This window comes from Aedes albopictus, chromosome 2, assembly GCF_035046485.1.
Source record: "Aedes albopictus strain Foshan chromosome 2, AalbF5, whole genome shotgun sequence".
Classification (NCBI taxonomy): Eukaryota; Metazoa; Arthropoda; class Insecta; order Diptera; family Culicidae; genus Aedes; species Aedes albopictus.
The window spans coordinates 412,196,012-412,213,048 of record NC_085137.1 but is presented as its reverse complement, the minus strand read 5'-3'; the positions used below and the strand labels follow the sequence as shown (position 1 = coordinate 412,213,048).

General features: G+C 46.8%; 5 protein-coding genes across 5 annotated transcripts in view; 3 read left to right on the top strand and 2 right to left on the bottom strand.

Annotated features, from left to right (window-relative positions):
* Positions 1-17,037, top strand: part of LOC134288479 (uncharacterized) — a 429,933-nt gene that overhangs the window by 191,010 nt on the left and 221,886 nt on the right. The gene's annotated exons all lie outside the window — the stretch shown is intronic.
* On the top strand, positions 2,195-4,075 carry LOC134288472 (elongation factor Tu-like). The gene is made up of 3 exons (XM_062853452.1): positions 2,195-2,379; positions 2,504-3,351; positions 3,425-4,075. Exons 1-3 carry the CDS (start codon positions 2,340-2,342, stop codon positions 3,926-3,928), a joined length of 1,392 nt encoding a protein of 463 aa, XP_062709436.1. The 5' UTR covers positions 2,195-2,339; the 3' UTR covers positions 3,929-4,075.
* On the bottom strand, positions 4,343-5,443 carry LOC134286857 (uncharacterized). Its single transcript, XM_062848549.1, has one exon. It carries the CDS (start codon positions 5,441-5,443, stop codon positions 4,343-4,345), a length of 1,101 nt encoding a protein of 366 aa, XP_062704533.1.
* LOC115262807 (uncharacterized) lies at positions 7,186-11,317 on the top strand. The gene is made up of 2 exons (XM_062848548.1): positions 7,186-11,250; positions 11,306-11,317. The coding sequence occupies exons 1-2, from the start codon at positions 7,186-7,188 to the stop codon at positions 11,315-11,317; spliced, it is 4,077 nt and encodes a 1,358-aa protein (XP_062704532.1).
* LOC115260524 (uncharacterized) lies at positions 15,953-16,753 on the bottom strand. The gene has a single exon (XM_029861439.2). It carries the CDS (start codon positions 16,751-16,753, stop codon positions 15,953-15,955), a length of 801 nt encoding a protein of 266 aa, XP_029717299.2.

Here is a 17,037-nt window from a genome sequence, read left to right as displayed (position 1 = left end):
ACTCTCGTTTGCACAGTGTCTTGCCCCTAGTCTTGGGGGCTGTCCATTATTTACGTAAGGGAATTTTTGCGATGTTTTGACACCCCCTCCCCCCCTTGTAAGATTTTTTGTATGAAAACCCAACAATTTTTGTATGGCGCGTAAGATTTCTCAAACCCCCCCTCCCTCCATAAACCCTTACGTAATTAATGGACAGCCCCTTGTCACATTAATTTGCAGAAGAGGGAGTCGACGAAGAGAAATCGATCATGTTACTTTCAACCTTATTTAAACTCTATCTATTTAATGGTTAAATAAGTAGTAAACCAGATGTCTTAAGAACTGCCGATCCAAGAGATATGGCGGGCTAGGTATGTAGAGTGCGATGAGAGGAATACGATTGACGAACTTTATCTTTGACGTAGAGCCATCTTTAACATATGGACTGGACTGAATACTGAAAGAAATTCTAATATAGGTTCGTCTGTTGGTTCGCTTTTTAACCCAACTTATACTTGAATCGAACTTGACAGTTTTCTCTTTAGTTGTTATGTATTTCCCCGTGTATTTCAAACTTTAGTCAAACTGGAGCCTCAATATTGCAATAACGGTTAAGCACGCTGTAATGATACTTATGTACCTCGTCACCCACCTCATGCAACTACATTAGTGGTCTAATAATACTTAGCGCGCTCGGCATAGTTTCATCATGCCGCTCAAAGTGTTGCCACAAATAATGCTTAGTTTGCGAAACCCGGTTATCTGGCTGGTGGGGCATGGGAGCCTAAGCTTCAACTGTTAATGCAATCAGAGACTACTCAGACCTTGACTCAGACTTAGACGTGGGCGATCCAATATATGAAGGGTTATCCAAAACGCTCTGGAGAATTCCCAAAGCGCATTCTCATAATGCTAGTAAGCTAGTAAGATGCCATTAACAGGAGGAAAATGACAAGATAATATAACATTACATGGTTAATGTAATGTAAACCAATACAACATAACAAAAAAGAACCATTCCAAAACCATTTAATTAAATGTATAACCAGTAGTGAAACTACAATTAAAAACAATATATTTACGGTACATTTTTTTGTTTGAAACCATATGTGTACTATACAATGTACGGTTAATTAAAACCCACGTATCAGTATTTATAACAATTCATTTACAATATAATGTATGGTTTTGCAAAAAAATATACATATATGGAGAAAAATATTTTTTTATATTGTTTCGATACCTAACCACCCGTATAGTATATTGTAAAAATCTTATTTACAATTTACTGTATGGTGTCTACATTACATTTTATTGTTTTTGTATTTTTATTTTTACAGTGGTGTCAATTGTAGAAACATGGTTTTAAATACAGTAAAACCTCCATAAGTCGATATTGAAGGGACCATCGACTCAAGAAAATATCGAGGAGTGGAACAAGAATCCTTTGGAAAGCTTTTTGGGGGGACCATCACAGTAAAGCGCTGTTTGCAGATCAGAAGGAATTTCTCAGCCTATCTTGATGCGTGGGAAATTCCTTGCCTGAATCGCTCAAGAAACCGGATTTTCTTCGATCACAGTACGCAGTAGCGAAGAAATGACAGTTCAAATGGCAGTCACCGAAGAATGTTTCTGCCAGGAATCACTCAAGAAGTTTCTTGAGCGATTCCTTTCGAACTCGAAACTGCACTTAACCCAGAAATTATTTTTTAGTATGGAAAAATTTACCTCCATGAGTCGATATCGAGTCAAAGAACATCGACTCATGGAGGTTCGACTGTAGTACTGTTACAATACAACGTTCGGTTTTTCTACTGTATTTTTTATTCGGTCGACGCATCCAAACTTTTGGACGTTATTTCATAGGGGCAAGACGACCGAAACGAGAGAAAATCTGTGTTCGAAGTGTTGTGCAGAACTCCTCACAGTTCCTTAGATTTTCTCTCATATACCAAAGTGTGATCTGGCACCAATGTCAAATTAACTGCAAAGTGTTACATGAGCTGAATAAAATTGCAATTATGAGCACATCCGAGAGCACATCTTTCAACCAATTTCGTCGAACATCGATACAAAGAGTAACTCCGTTTCTCTCAGAGTTGCTCTCGTTTGCCCCTAGAAAATATCGACAAAATCTATTCGAAAAAAAATGCGACCAAAAGCCTCTTTCGGTCACATTGTCCGATACCCGCGAGCTCAAACCAGTCAGAAACGTCAAAATCACACGAGCCGAGAATCGATCTGCGACCTGCGAGGTCTTGCGCAAGAAAATCACAAATTTTCACTCCCTGTAATTTTCGCGTATTTCTCGGTGGTTTTTACTGTAAAATTACGGTTCAGCAAGTGTAAATCGGTGTAAAATGTCTACCTACGTTGCGTTGCGTGCGGTTTTGAACCCAGGTAAGCTGAAAATGCCCTGTGAAATGATTGTTTTCTTTTTCGGTCGACCCCCTACCGACAGCAATCGAAGTGCAAAATCAAAAGTGAGGTTAATTTTGTAATCGTTTCTCGGTTTGCTCTACAGTGGCCCGCAAGACACTGACCCAGTTCCTGTTCAACACCGGTGCCAGTTTGAATGCGGCTCGCATCTGTCCGACCATCTGCCAGAAGCGATTCTACGCCGAGAAGGTAGTGTTCAAACGGGACAAACCGCACTGCAACGTCGGAACGATCGGTCATGTTGACCACGGTAAGACTACCCTGACGGCCGCTATCACCAAAGTGCTCGCCGATAAGGATCTGGCCGAGAGCAAAAAGTACGCCGACATTGACAACGCACCGGAAGAGAAGGCGCGAGGAATCACGATTAATGTTGCTCACATTGAGTACCAGACGGAGAATCGGCACTACGGCCATACCGATTGTCCCGGACATGCCGATTACATTAAGAACATGATTACCGGAACGGCCCAGATGGATGGAGCCATCCTGGTGGTGGCCGCGACGGACGGTGCTATGCCGCAAACGAGAGAACATCTGCTGCTGGCCAAGCAGATCGGTGTCAATCACATCGTCGTCTTCATCAACAAGGTGGACGCGGCCGATCAGGAGATGGTAGATCTGGTGGAGATGGAAATCCGCGAACTGATGTCCGAGATGGGCTTCGACGGGGATAACGTCCCCGTCATTAAGGGATCGGCTCTGTGCGCCTTGGAGGGCAAGAGCCCTGAAATTGGCGCCGACGCCGTCATGAAGCTGCTGGAGGAAGTGGACAAGTATGTTCCGACGCCTACTCGGGACTTGGACAAACCGTTCCTGCTGCCGGTGGAATCGGTGCATAGCATTCCCGGTCGCGGCACTGTGGTCACGGGACGTTTGGAACGCGGCGTTGTCAAGAAGGGCATGGAGTGCGAGTTCGTTGGATACAACAAGGTAAGAAGCCCTCCAAAGCCCAAGTGCCAAGCTTCCTTTAAAACTAGCAACTCATTGCTTCCGATCATTCCAGGTAATCAAATCGACCATCACCGGCGTCGAAATGTTCCACAAGATTCTGGAGGAAGCCCAGGCCGGCGATCAGCTGGGTGCCCTGGTGCGCGGTATCAAACGTGACGACATCAAGCGCGGAATGGTGATGTGCAAGCCGGGATCGGTCAAGGCCAACGACAACTTCGAAGCGCAGGTGTACATCCTGAGCAAGGAGGAAGGCGGTCGCCACAAGCCGTTCACTAGCTTCATCCAGCTGCAGATGTTCTCGCGTACGTGGGACTGCGCCACCCAGGTGCAAATTCCCGGCAAGGAGATGGTCATGCCCGGTGAGGATGCCAAGCTGCAGCTGCGTCTGATGAGGCCCATGGTCATTGAGCAGGGCCAGCGGTTCACTCTGCGCGACGGACACATTACGTTGGGAACCGGTGTCGTTACCAAGGTGTTGTCGCCGCTGAGCGAAAAGGAGCGAATGTCGCTGGTGGAAGGCAGGAAGGCTCGTGAGAAGGCTTCCGGAAAGGCCTAAAAGGGAGGGCGTGGCCACACTACTGTCTCCTTGCTTTTAAGTACACATTGTCATAAAGATTATCAGTTAAGTCTGGATTGATGTTAGTTGGGTAGTTCCGAACGAAATCGTATTGCTAATAATATATTACTTATTGGAATAACAATACTAACTGTTTTTTGAATTTATGTAGTAGAGAAACCTTTGGCATATGCTTTTTTCTCAGAATTTCTGTGTTAATTTCCGCGTTGAAAATAGAAATTTAATGTGATTTGAATATAGAAATTGCATGCATCTAAAGCAGATTGTTTTTTTTTTTTTTTCTTTGCTGGTGTCTTTCGACTCGGCTAAGACCTATGTAGATCCATCTCGCCTTTGTTGTCTTTCTTTCTTTCAGGTTGGTGTTACGTCGCTGGTTGTGTTGGTTGGTATGGTCTAGATTGCTATTTTGCCCTCCGTCAGGAACTTCGTTATCGATTTGTACTCTTCCTCGCTGCCTTCATTGAGTATTTCGTTGAGTGGCTTTTGGTTGATTAGAATATCGTGCTTTGCTCTTATGTTGTTGTATTTCGAACAGTGATATAGGATATGTTCGATGTCCTCTTTGGCTCCGCAGGTGTCACAGTTTTCTGTGTCAGCCCACTTCCATGTATATTTACGATCCTTGGTCAGACTGTGCCCGCTTCGAATCCTGGATAACATTATCTTCTCGTGTGTGCTCAGGTCCATCTTTTGGCACCATATGGTGGTTCCGGGCTCGTTTTGTATCTGGAAACGGTACTTTCCTTTCTCGGTCGAAATTTCTTGATAAAGTCGTGTCCATTTGCTCCATATTTCTTTTTTGGCCAGTCTGAGTGTATCGCCCAGAGTTAGCCCCACGAACATGTCTTGTCTTTGGGTTGTCGCTTGTACTGCTGCTCGGTCTGCTAGGTCGTTCCCTCTGACATCTATGTGGCTGGGAATCCACTGGATTTTTATGTTCCGCTGAATCAGTTGGTTTCTTAACTGGTTGATGTCGAATACTAGGAAGTTGTCGTTGGCATTTTCTGTGTTTTTGATGGCTTCACAAGCGCTTTTCGAGTCCGTCAAGATTACCACTCTGTCTAGTTGTTTCTCTTGCGTATATCTAAGTGCTTCTCGAATGGCTAGCAGTTCGGCGTTCATTATACTGTAGTTTTCGTTGATTTTTCTGGCCACTTGGGAGTTGTTTTGGGTGTCCACAAAGGCGATTGCTGTGCCCATAGCCGTTTTTGAAGCGTCGGTGTAGATCTTATAGTAGTCCTTGTATTTTGTTTGCAGCAGTTCCAGAACTTGTGTCCTCAAAACTTCCTTGTTTGTGTTTTCCTTTTTCTGTGTTGGTCGTCCTATACGTGTGTTGATGTCTTGTCGGCTCAGGGTCCATTCGCTGATTTGTTGTTTGTTGTCCAGTCCTCTGCTTCCCGTTTGGTGTAGAACGTCGTTGTGTAGATCTGCCACTTCTGTCAGATAGCTGTTGTTTGATGTGAAGCGCTTGTTGGGATCCTCGTGATACTTCATTCTGATTGCCTCTCGTAGAGTGAGCCATTCTGTCCTGATTGTCATTGGTGTCTGTTGGAAACACCGATTCAAATTTGAATTCGATCCAAGCAATCACATGTTAGGGTAGGCTAGTCGGTTGCTAGGCAACCAGAAGGAGTTTGAATTCCGATGAAGAAAAAACCGTCATTCTGTAACGCGAAGTAGTAGAGAAAACACGTGTTGAATACAAGCTGTGAATTCGTTTTGTAAATCTGGTTTTTCGCCGAATTTTCATTCCGAGTCAATTCCGAGTGTCCCCCCCGAACAGCAGCAGTGCGTCCTTGAACCGCAAGTCGTCGTAACATTGGTCCTTCTCTCCCCCGGCAGGTGAGCCCCGGTGTGCGTCCTTGAACCGCAAGTCGTCGTAACATTGGTCCTTCTCTCCCCCGGCAGGTGAGCCCCGGTGTGCGTCCTTGAACCGCAAGTCGTCGTAACATTGGTCCTTCTCTCCCCCGGCAGGTGAGCCCCGGTGTGCGTCCTTGAACCGCAAGTCGTCGTAACATTGGTCCTTCTCTCCCCCGGCAGGTGAGCCCCGGTGTGCGTCCTTGAACCGCAAGTCGTCGTAACATTGGTCCTTCTCTCCCCCGGCAGGTGAGCCCCGGTGTGCGTCCTTGAACCGCTAGTCGTCGTAACATTGGTCCTTCTCTCCCCCGGCAGGTGAGCCCCGGTGTGCGTCCTTGAACCGCAAGTCGTCGTAACATTGGTCCTTCTCTCCCCCGGCAGGTGAGCCCCGGTGTGCGTCCTTGAACCGCTAGTCGTCGTAACATTGGTCCTTCTCTCCCCCGGCAGGTGAGCCCCGGTGTGCGTCCTTGAACCGCAAGTCGTCGTAACATTGGTCCTTCTCTCCCCCGGCAGGTGAGCCCCGGTGTGCGTCCTTGAACCGCAAGTCGTCGTAACATTGGTCCTTCTCTCCCCCGGCAGGTGAGCCCCGGTGTGCGTCCTTGAACCGCTAGTCGTCGTAACATTGGTCCTTCTCTCCCCCGGCAGGTGAGCCCCGGTGTGCGTCCTTGAACCGCAAGTCGTCGTAACATTGGTCCTTCTCTCCCCCGGCAGGTGAGCCCCGGTGTGCGTCCTTGAACCGCAAGTCGTCGTAACATTGGTCCTTCTCTCCCCCGGCAGGTGAGCCCCGGTGTGCGTCCTTGAACCGCTAGTCGTCGTAACATTGGTCCTTCTCTCCCCCGGCAGGTGAGCCCCGGTGTGCGTCCTTGAACCGCTAGTCGTCGTAACATTGGTCCTTCTCTCCCCCGGCAGGTGAGCCCCGGTGTGCGTCCTTGAACCGCAAGTCGTCGTAACATTGGTCCTTCTCTCCCCCGGCAGGTGAGCCCCGGTGTGCGTCCTTGAACCGCAAGTCGTCGTAACATTGGTCCTTCTCTCCCCCGGCAGGTGAGCCCCGGTGTGCGTCCTTGAACCGCTAGTCGTCGTAACATTGGTCCTTCTCTCCCCCGGCAGGTGAGCCCCGGTGTGCGTCCTTGAACCGCTAGTCGTCGTAACATTGGTCCTTCTCTCCCCCGGCAGGTGAGCCCCGGTGTGCGTCCTTGAACCGCTAGTCGTCGTAACATTGGTCCTTCTCTCCCCCGGCAGGTGAGCCCCGGTGTGCGTCCTTGAACCGCAAGTCGTCGTAACATTGGTCCTTCTCTCCCCCGGCAGGTGAGCCCCGGTGTGCGTCCTTGAACCGCTAGTCGTCGTAACATTGGTCCTTCGAAAGTCAACTGACAGTTTATATGGATAAAAACCTGCGAAGAAGCGAGAGAGCTAACGCTGGTACAGTCCCAAAACGATTCGATAGTTTCACCGTCAATCTTCCTACCCTGGTGGACAGAGAAATGCTCCGTACACCCCCGCCGCATGTGCACCCTCGGGAACAGTCATCCGATCTTCCCAACAATGACCATCCATCTGGTATCGAAGATAAGCAGGTAGGAAAAAGCGTGGCTTCAGGAAAAACTGGCCGAAGTTCACGAGTTAGTAAATATTCGTCGTTGTCGAGCGCTTCTTCGAAACGAATCAGAGAATTAGAGTTAAGACAGCAGTTAGAAGATGAGGAGTACAGGTTATCTCTAGAACAAGATAGGATACAGGCTGAGGTACAGTTAAAAGAACTGCAAATTAAAAGAGACTTAGAGCTAAAAAAGCAGCAGAAGCAGGTTGAGTATTTGAGGAAAAAGCACGAACGTGAAATTCAAATGGATGAATTGCGATCTCAATCCGAGGTATCGAGTCGGGCGTCAAGCAAAAGTAGTTTGTCCAATCGGGTTAATGGTTGGATGGAGGGTGTGGCAACTGCTAATCAAACAACGGATCAACAAAATCCCATTATCGAGACCTTCGGAACGGAGTTTCCAGTACAACCTGTACCAAGCTTGCACCCAAGAGGCGAGGATGGTCAACCTAATGCTGCAGCGGTGACGGACGTACTCTCCCAGGCCTTCAAAGCTTTGCAGACAAGACAGATAAGAGAGCTGCCCACGTTCAACGGTAGCATCATGGACTGGCCGATCTTCGAGAATGAGTTCAAAACCTCAACTGCTGAGTTGAAACTGACCAACCGTGATAACCTGCGCAGACTCAATACCGCATTGCAAGGAAAAGCGCGTAGAGCCGTTGAAGCCTTGTTATCTTCAGCTGAAAATGTGGAACTGATCATGAAGATGTTGAAGTCAAACTTTGGTCGAACGGAATGGGTTGTAGCCAACCGTCTCGAGGTTCTGCGAAATCTGGATTATGTAAGAGACGGAAATATTGAATCATTCAGATTTTTCTACAACGCTGTAGTTGGTACGGCAACCGCACTGAAAAACGTAGGAGCAGAAATGTATTTGTTGAATCCTGAACTCATCGCACATCTCACCGAAAAATTGCCAAGCTTCAGTAGGCAACTGTGGATCCGTCACAAGGCAGAGCTCCTGAGAACAAGTGAGGTAGTCGACTTCCAGGCATTTTTGCGGTGGTTGGAGGATGAAATGGAGAATCAGCTGGCAAGCATTAATCCAACGTTTGCAGGACGGAAACCAGCATCGAATCCGAAACCTAAGGCACCAGTTCTACATGTCAGTAACGAGGATGGGGAAACCAAGTGTCCCCTATGCAGCGCAACAGATCATTTTTCGTTGGTAAAATGCGAAAAATTTCGTAGATTATCGGTGGAGCAACGTCGGTCTGCGGCTAGGAGCTGCAAAGTTTGCTACGTCTGCCTTAAGAATGATCACAATCGTCAAAAGTGTCCATCGTCAAAAACTTGTGCAGTGTGCGATAAGAATCATCATGAGTTGGTGCACTCTGGTGATAATCCGAGACAGCCGTCACAAAAGCCGGATATCCAATCCGAAACGTCCGAGAATCTGTGCCACGTAGCTGCAAGAAGTTCGAACACACTACTCCGTGTTGGGAAGGTCAGAATACGAAATGGAAGTGAAATTCATGACGTATTCGCTTTGTTCGATGAAGGATCGTCCAGTTCTTTGATCGATGCTTCGCTGGCAGAAAGGATGAAGTTATCTGGACCGGTGACGCCCGTCACATATCGTTGGACAAATGGAATCACACACAGAGATGAAGATTCGATGATACTCTCGCTTCAAATATCCGGCCCGAGTGAGCAATCGTCTTGGTATCAGCTCAACAACATGCGGACAATCAAAGGCATAAATCTACCGCAAATAAATCTGGATTTAGACAAGATACAACGCTTGTATCCGATGGTAGACGACGACAAACTAGAAGCTATACAAGGTGCAGTGCCGCAGATACTAATTGGATCCAACAACGCTGGCCTCATCGTACCTTTAAAAACTATCCAATACACACTACAAGGACTACAACTGACACGTTGTCATCTAGGCTGGACAATTCATGGTGAAATCGAACCGAAAGAAGCTGATACCTCTGAACAGATCCACATCCTCATGAGCTCAGAGACAACTGATATGGATCTAACAAACTTGGTCAAACAGATGTTCAAGGTGGAGGATTTCGGAATTACACGTCAAGATCCAAAAATGTCAGAGGAAGATGAACGCGCCCTGGATATAATGAACCGGACCCTGAAACGTCGTGGCAATCATTTTGAAGTGGGACAGCTGTACAAGTACAACAACTTCACTTTTCCAGACAGTAAGCCGCAAGCCCTACGTCGCCTGCAGTGTATGGAAAAGAAGATGGACACTGATTCACAATTCGCCGACAAGTACTGCCAGAAGATACAAGAGTATTTGGATAAAGGATATGCTCGGAAACTGGACCCGGCTGAACTAGGAGAGACTGCCAATACTTGGTATCTCCCTCACTTTTGCGTAACCAATGCTAGCAAGTTCAGGTTAGTCATGGACGCAAAAGCGAAATCACACGGATTCTCACTAAACGATCTGTTGTTGAAAGGTCCAGACTTCGTTCCATCGTTGGTTTCTGTGTTGATGCGAGGACGCAGAAAGAAAATTGCATTCATGGCGGACATTAAAGAAATGTTCCACCAGGTTCACATACGTGCAGCAGATCAGAACTCCCAAAGATTCTTCTGGCGTGGTATGAACCGAACACACACCCCTGATGTATATGTGATGAACGTGATGATCTTCGGAGCGGTGTCGTCTCCATCAATAGCGCAATATATTAAGAATTTCAACGCCAAGGAGATAGAAGAGCAACTGCCTGGAGTGGAACGCGCCATTGTGGAACAACATTACGTGGATGATTTCTTCGATTGTGCGGATTCAGAAGAGGATGCAGTCGAGCTTATCCACCGAGTAATTACTGCACATGAGGAAGGAGGTTTCAAGTTGGTGAAGTTTCGATCAAATTCCGAAGCGGTGATTCAGTCCATTGACTCATCGCTCTGTGCAGACATCGATGATGAACAAACGTGTGCAAAAATACTTGGATTGAACTGGGATTTAACATCCGATGAATTCGTTTTCTCGATGGAGTTTCCTCAATTGGACAAATCCTTCCGGTCTGGTGAAGTAATCCCTACGAAGCGTCAACTGCTCAAGTTCATGATGAGTATATTCGATCCTTTGAATATTTTGAGCCCGATCACCGTCCAGCTGAGGATTATTTTCCAGGAACTTTGGCGTCTACAGATCGGTTGGGATGACCTGTTGCCTGACGGTCTGGTACCAAAGTGGAAGGAGTGGCTGGTAGAAACAGGAAAGCTGCATGAAGTTCGGATTCCAAGGTATTACTTCCCAGGACTTGCAACTTTCGGCAGTGCTGACCTTCACGCATTCTGCGATGCAAGCGATAAAGCCTTTGCTTGTGTAGTCTACTTAGTTCATCGGTGTGGTGAGAAATCAAATGTGTCCCTCGTGATGGCGAAAGCTAAAGTGGCGCCTTTGAAGTCGCAGACCATCCCGCGATTGGAGCTACAAGGATGTGTGCTAGCCAGTCAGATGGTACGAACAATACAGGATGAGCTTAAGATTGAAGTAACGTCATGTCACTTCTGGACCGATTCCAAAATTTGCCTTGCCTGGCTCAGTACTACTGAGAAACAAACGGCATACATTGGATCAAGGGTGACCAAAATCAAGGACAATGGACACTACACGAGCATGTGGCACTGGATTCCTTCTAATTTAAACGTTGCTGATTTGGGAACAAAATCTTCCAAGTTTCCGGCGATCGAGGATTGGATCAAAGGTCCTGATTTCCTTTATCAGTCCCGTAACATGTGGCCGCTGGAGAATGACCTCGCCTTGTCAGATGAAGAATCCGTGAACTTCCATACAGGTTTGGATAGCTGTCGCGCAGAAAACGTCATGTGCTTCCAAACGCTAGCTGAAGAAGTACAGGTTTTGCCGGACATCATACGTTTTTCCGACTATCATCGTCTGATTCGTTCCACAGCTTATTACCTGAAAATGAGGAAGATTTTAGCCATGTCTAAAAAAGAGAAACCTAAGCAGTTCAGGATTGATGTACACGATATGATGGAGGCTAAAGATGCTTGGTATAAAAAGGTACAACTAGATGAATTTGAAACGGACATAGCTGATTTGAAAACGAAGGGTTTCGTGAAGAAAACTAGTAGGCTGCATGGATATTCTCCCTTCCTACACAATGGAATAATAAGGATGAGAGGACGAATTCAATGCGCGAATACAGCTTTTGAAGTCAATAATCCTGTGATTTTGCCTGACAATCACGATTTCACAAATTTGTTGATTACAATGTACCACATTGCAAATTGCCATCAGGGATTGGAAACAGTGGTCAACAATCTACGGCAGCGGTACCGCATATTAAAAATGAAGTCACAAGTGAAGAAGATGACACGGGGATGCATTAAATGCCGTGAGCTTCGTGCCAAACCATGCGTGGCACAAATGGGGAACCTACCACCTGAACGAACCTCACCTGGTGTATTTGCATTCTGTTATACGGGCATTGACTATTGTGGTCCTTTGACGGTGAAGGTGGGCAGACATCTAGAGAAACGATGGATCGTACTATTCACCTGTATGACAAGTCGAGCTGTCCACTTGGAGATCGTACCTTCATTGGACACAAACAGCTGCATCATGGCGATTCGATGCTTCATGTCTCTGCGAGGTGTTCCGAAAAAGTTGTTCACAGACAATGGAACAAACTTCACTGGAGCTAACAACGAGATGAAGAAACTGATAGAGCAACTGGATCAACGACAAATGGAGGAAACGTTGAGTGTCAGAGGAGTCGAATGGTCGTTCATACCGCCCGGAGCCCCTCACTTTGGCGGATGTTGGGAACGCTTAGTGCGTTCTGTAAAATCAGCGCTACGAGTCATGCTGAAGGAGAGACACCCATCAGACCTAGTTCTTCGAACTACACTGTGCGAAGTAATGAATGTCGTGAACAATCGTCCGTTGATTCATACTTCAGAAGACCCCCATGAGCCAGAGCCTCTGACTCCAAATATGCTTCTACTGGGGCGCAGCAATTATATGCAATATGATCATCAGTTTGACGAGCGGGACCTGGATTGCAGAGCAGCATATAAACATGCACAAGTGTATGCAGATAGGTTCTGGCGAAAATGGATTTCTACATACAGACCAGAGCTTTTGAGGCGGAGTAAATGGCATGACGATCGAAGCTACTACGAATACAAGTTAGGAGATGTTGTCATGATTGTCGATGAAAATATGCATCGAGGATCTTGGCCAAAAGGACTCATTGAAAAGGTTTTCCATGGTCCTGATGGCAAAGTTAGGACAGCAGTAATACGAACAACTTTATCAACTTACACAAGACCGATAAGCAAGATCATACTGTTGCAGTCCAGTTCTACTCTGGGTCGGGAGGATGTTGGAAACACCGATTCAAATTTGAATTCGATCCAAGCAATCACATGTTAGGGTAGGCTAGTCGGTTGCTAGGCAACCAGAAGGAGTTTGAATTCCGATGAAGAAAAAACCGTCATTCTGTAACGCGAAGTAGTAGAGAAAACACGTGTTGAATACAAGCTGTGAATTCGTTTTGTAAATCTGGTTTTTCGCCGAATTTTCATTCCGAGTCAATTCCGAGTGTCCCCCCCGAACAGCAGCAGTGCGTCCTTGAACCGCAAGTCGTCGTAACATTGGTCCTTCTCTCCCCCGGCAGGTGAGCCCCGGTGTGCGTCCTTGAACCGCAAGTCGTCGTAACATTGGTCCTTCTCTCCCCCGGCAGGTGAGCCCCGGTGTGCGTCCTTGAACCGCAAGTCGTCGTAACATTGGTCCTTCTCTCCCCCGGCAGGTGAGCCCCGGTGTGCGTCCTTGAACCGCAAGTCGTCGTAACATTGGTCCTTCTCTCCCCCGGCAGGTGAGCCCCGGTGTGCGTCCTTGAACCGCTAGTCGTCGTAACATTGGTCCTTCTCTCCCCCGGCAGGTGAGCCCCGGTGTGCGTCCTTGAACCGCAAGTCGTCGTAACATTGGTCCTTCTCTCCCCCGGCAGGTGAGCCCCGGTGTGCGTCCTTGAACCGCAAGTCGTCGTAACATTGGTCCTTCTCTCCCCCGGCAGGTGAGCCCCGGTGTGCGTCCTTGAACCGCTAGTCGTCGTAACAGTGTCCTTCCTGTTTCTGCTAGCATTGTATTCACGGGTGTTGATTTCAGATATCGCATCGCTGATCTTGTGTACGCGTTTAATGTAGTTTCCAGCTTGCTTAAATTCGTTTTGGCTGCTTTCCCGTATATGGATGCTCCGTACTCTAGTTTGGATCTTATTAAGGCGTCTCCTATTTTTAGAACTGTCTCTGGGTTGGCTGGACTTCTTTTGCTGGCAATCATTTTGACTACGTTCAGGCTTTTCTCTGCTTTTTCTTTAACGTATTCGATGTGTTTTCTGTGTAGCAGTGATTTGTCCACTACGTACCCTAGGTATTTGTGGACGTTCACTAGTTCGATGTCTTCGTTTCCTATCTTCAGCCTTATTTTTTCGTCTGGTGTTCGTCCGAAGTTGATTGCGGCACATTTCCTCGGGTTCAAGTCCAGGTTTAACCTCTTGAGCTCTGCATTCAAGTTTCGGACGAAGTTGTTTGCTTTTGATACTACCTCGCTTTCATCTCCTGTTATGATTGCGGCAAAGTCATCTGCGAACTGGGGTAGTTCTATTCCGTCTTCGTTGAGCTTATGGATGTCTTTCGTGTACAGGTTAAATAACACCGGGGACAGCGGGCATCCCTGTGGTAGTCCCTGGCTCGTTGTTATACGCTCCTGTCCTTCTGTTGTGTTGATGACTATCTCGCGTTCTTTTAGGTATTCGAATACCCATCTTGTTATGCCTTCTGGGAACTGGTTGTCTATCAGCATTTGGATGAGCATTCCTGTGTTTACCCTATCGAAGGCTTTGCTGATATCGGCGAATATTACGATGCAACCCTTCTTCTCCTGTCTTGCTTGTAGGATAGCGTTGACCATGTAGTTAACACATCCGATCGCTGAGTGGTTTTTCCTAAATCCGAATGAAAGCTCTGGTAGTATCCGGTTTGCTTCCACGTACTCGTATATACGATCCTTTGCTACTCCGTTTATGGTTTTCAGGAATACGTTCAGTAGGGCTATGCCTCTTTTTCCTTCTATTGCTCCTGGCGCATAGTTAGCTTTTTGTATGAGGATTAGCTTAACCTCTCTCCATTTATCTGGTATATTTTTTGTCATCCATACCGTGTTCAGCTTCTCGTAGATCTCTAGGAGTATTTCCCTTCTCAGGTTCTTTAGAATCCGGTAGGAGACATGGTCCAATCCCGGGGTTGAGTGGTCTTTCTTCTTCAGTACTGCTTTGTCGAATTCTTCTGTTGTGATGCGCGAATCGTATTTTTGGTGTTCCTCGAGCTCCTGCCATCTTAGGTTTGTCATGTCCATGCAACGGTCTTCGTAGGTCGCCTCCAGGAAGTTCAAGGCCGTCTCCTGCTCTACGATGTGCTGTGCTGATCTTTTCTTCCCCGTGAGCGCTGCATCTGCTCCCCTAATGATGTTCCACAGCTGCGCCGTCGGAGTATCTTTGTCGATTTTCGATCTCAGTTCGTGGATATCTTTTCGTTTTGCCGACCTGATCAGTCTTTTTAGTTTGGCTTGAGCTTTCTGGAAGGCGAGTTGACTTTGCAGACTTTTTTCCCTATTATGCTTTTTCAAACATGCTCTTTTGATGTTATACGCCTCCTGTATTTCATGATTCCACCATCTTTTCAAGAAATTTGCTTTTTTGTTCCTTACTACGTAGCTTGCCTGTTCTATCGCCTCATCGAAGATCGTCTGCATTTCTTCGACGTCGTACATGTACTGCGGCTCGATTTTGTTGAGTTCTTCTATTGCCTTGTCCACATTGATTTTCTTGATTGATATTTCCGCTATCGGCATACTTATCTGCACTTCCGTTACAATTGTCATATGAGACCCTCCGAAGGTGTGTTCCTGTACCGTCCAAAGCGATTTTTCTGCTACTTTTTTGGACGCGAATGTTATATCCACTGCTGATGCCGTTGCGTTCACTCGTGGTATGGTCGTCATCGTTCCATCGTTCAACACTACTAGTCGCGAAGATTCCAACACCGTAGCTATCGATTTCCCCTTAGGACAGGCCTGTCTCGTGTCGTCCCAAATCGGATGGTGGGAGTTGAAATCACCGGTTATAATAACTTCTTCTTGTCGCCGGTCGACCATCTCTAGGAATTCCGTTAGTTTCTTTTCTATTTCTTTAGCTATTTGCGCGTTGGGTGGCGCATACACCGAGTAGACTAGCATCGGGAATTGCATGTTAACTACCTTCACACCTACTACTTCTAACGGATGGAATGGATTGATTTTGAGTTCCTCATATTCTACATCGTCCCTCAAAAGTATTCCTACACCTCCGTACCCTTCCATTCTGCGCTTGCTTACAAAGTTGTAACCTTTTATTCTAAATGTTTCCTCCGGTTTTAACCATATTTCTTGAAGGCATGCTAATTCTATTTGATTTTCATATAGGAGAAATGTTAGCTCTTCTCTTTTTTCTGGTAGTCTTACTGATTGAATGTTCGATTGCAAAATTCTAATTTTCTTACTCATTTTCCATGTCAACTGATTCTTCCGCACTGTGGTCTTCTCTGTCTATGTTTTCTCCTAGTTCGCTAACTATCTCCTTCAGAACTGTGCATATTTTGATGATCAATCCTTCCAATGCCAGTTGGTCTTTCGCCTCACGCAGCTCCCCTTCTACTGCATTTTGCAGTCTGACTATCTTCCCTATCGCTTTCCAGTTCTTCTCCATTCGATCCACTCTTCGTTTTAGCTTCTTTATTTCCGCCCCGTGCTTGTTTTCGTTTTCCTTGTGTCGCTCTACTTCCTCTCCTGTTTCATCCGCTGTTCGTTTGTGGTTTTCCTTCCTGGTTGTTCTGCTTATCGGCTTTCCTCGTTTGTGTTGCTTTCTTCCCGTTTCCGCTGCTCGTTTACCTTCTCCTGATTGGGTGCCTCTTTCATCCTCGCTGTCGTCACTGATGTCTTCTAGCTCCGGGAATTCGTCCATCCTGGCTAGCAGCGCGAATCTGTTGCTCTCCTTCGGAAATCTTTCCGCTGCTTCCACCAGCGGTATCCGTTCTTTCTGCATCGCTTCCTTTATCTTTCGTTGACGTATCCTTTCTTTGCACTCCCGGTCATCCGCGGGGTGCTGTCCTCTGCAGTTTATGCACTTCGGTTGGGCTCCGCAATCTTGATTCTCGTGCTGCTCCCCTCCACACTTTCCACATTTTTTCGTCTTCTTGCAGTCTTTAGTCTTGTGGGTGAACATCCAGCAATTTGAGCATTGCTTGATGGGAAAGAGGTAAATTTCCACTCTGAAGGGCACTCCGTAGATTTGCACCATTTCCGGATGCTCTTTCCCCTTGAAGGTGATTTTAACCTTGTCCGTCGGTTGCAGCTCGTCTCCTCTTCCCTAGCGTTTAACTCGTTCGATTCTTGTGACTTCCTGATCGCTGTCCAGGTTATCTCGGATCTCCATTTCTTCGAAATTTCTCGGGACATCCTTAATTATCCCGATAATTTCGTTCTTCACTACGGGGGTGTACTTCCTCAGCCCCGTGCCCTGTAGTTTCTTGTCGTTCACTTTGGTAGCCTCGCCTGTTGAATCGAATGATATTCTGAAGCGAA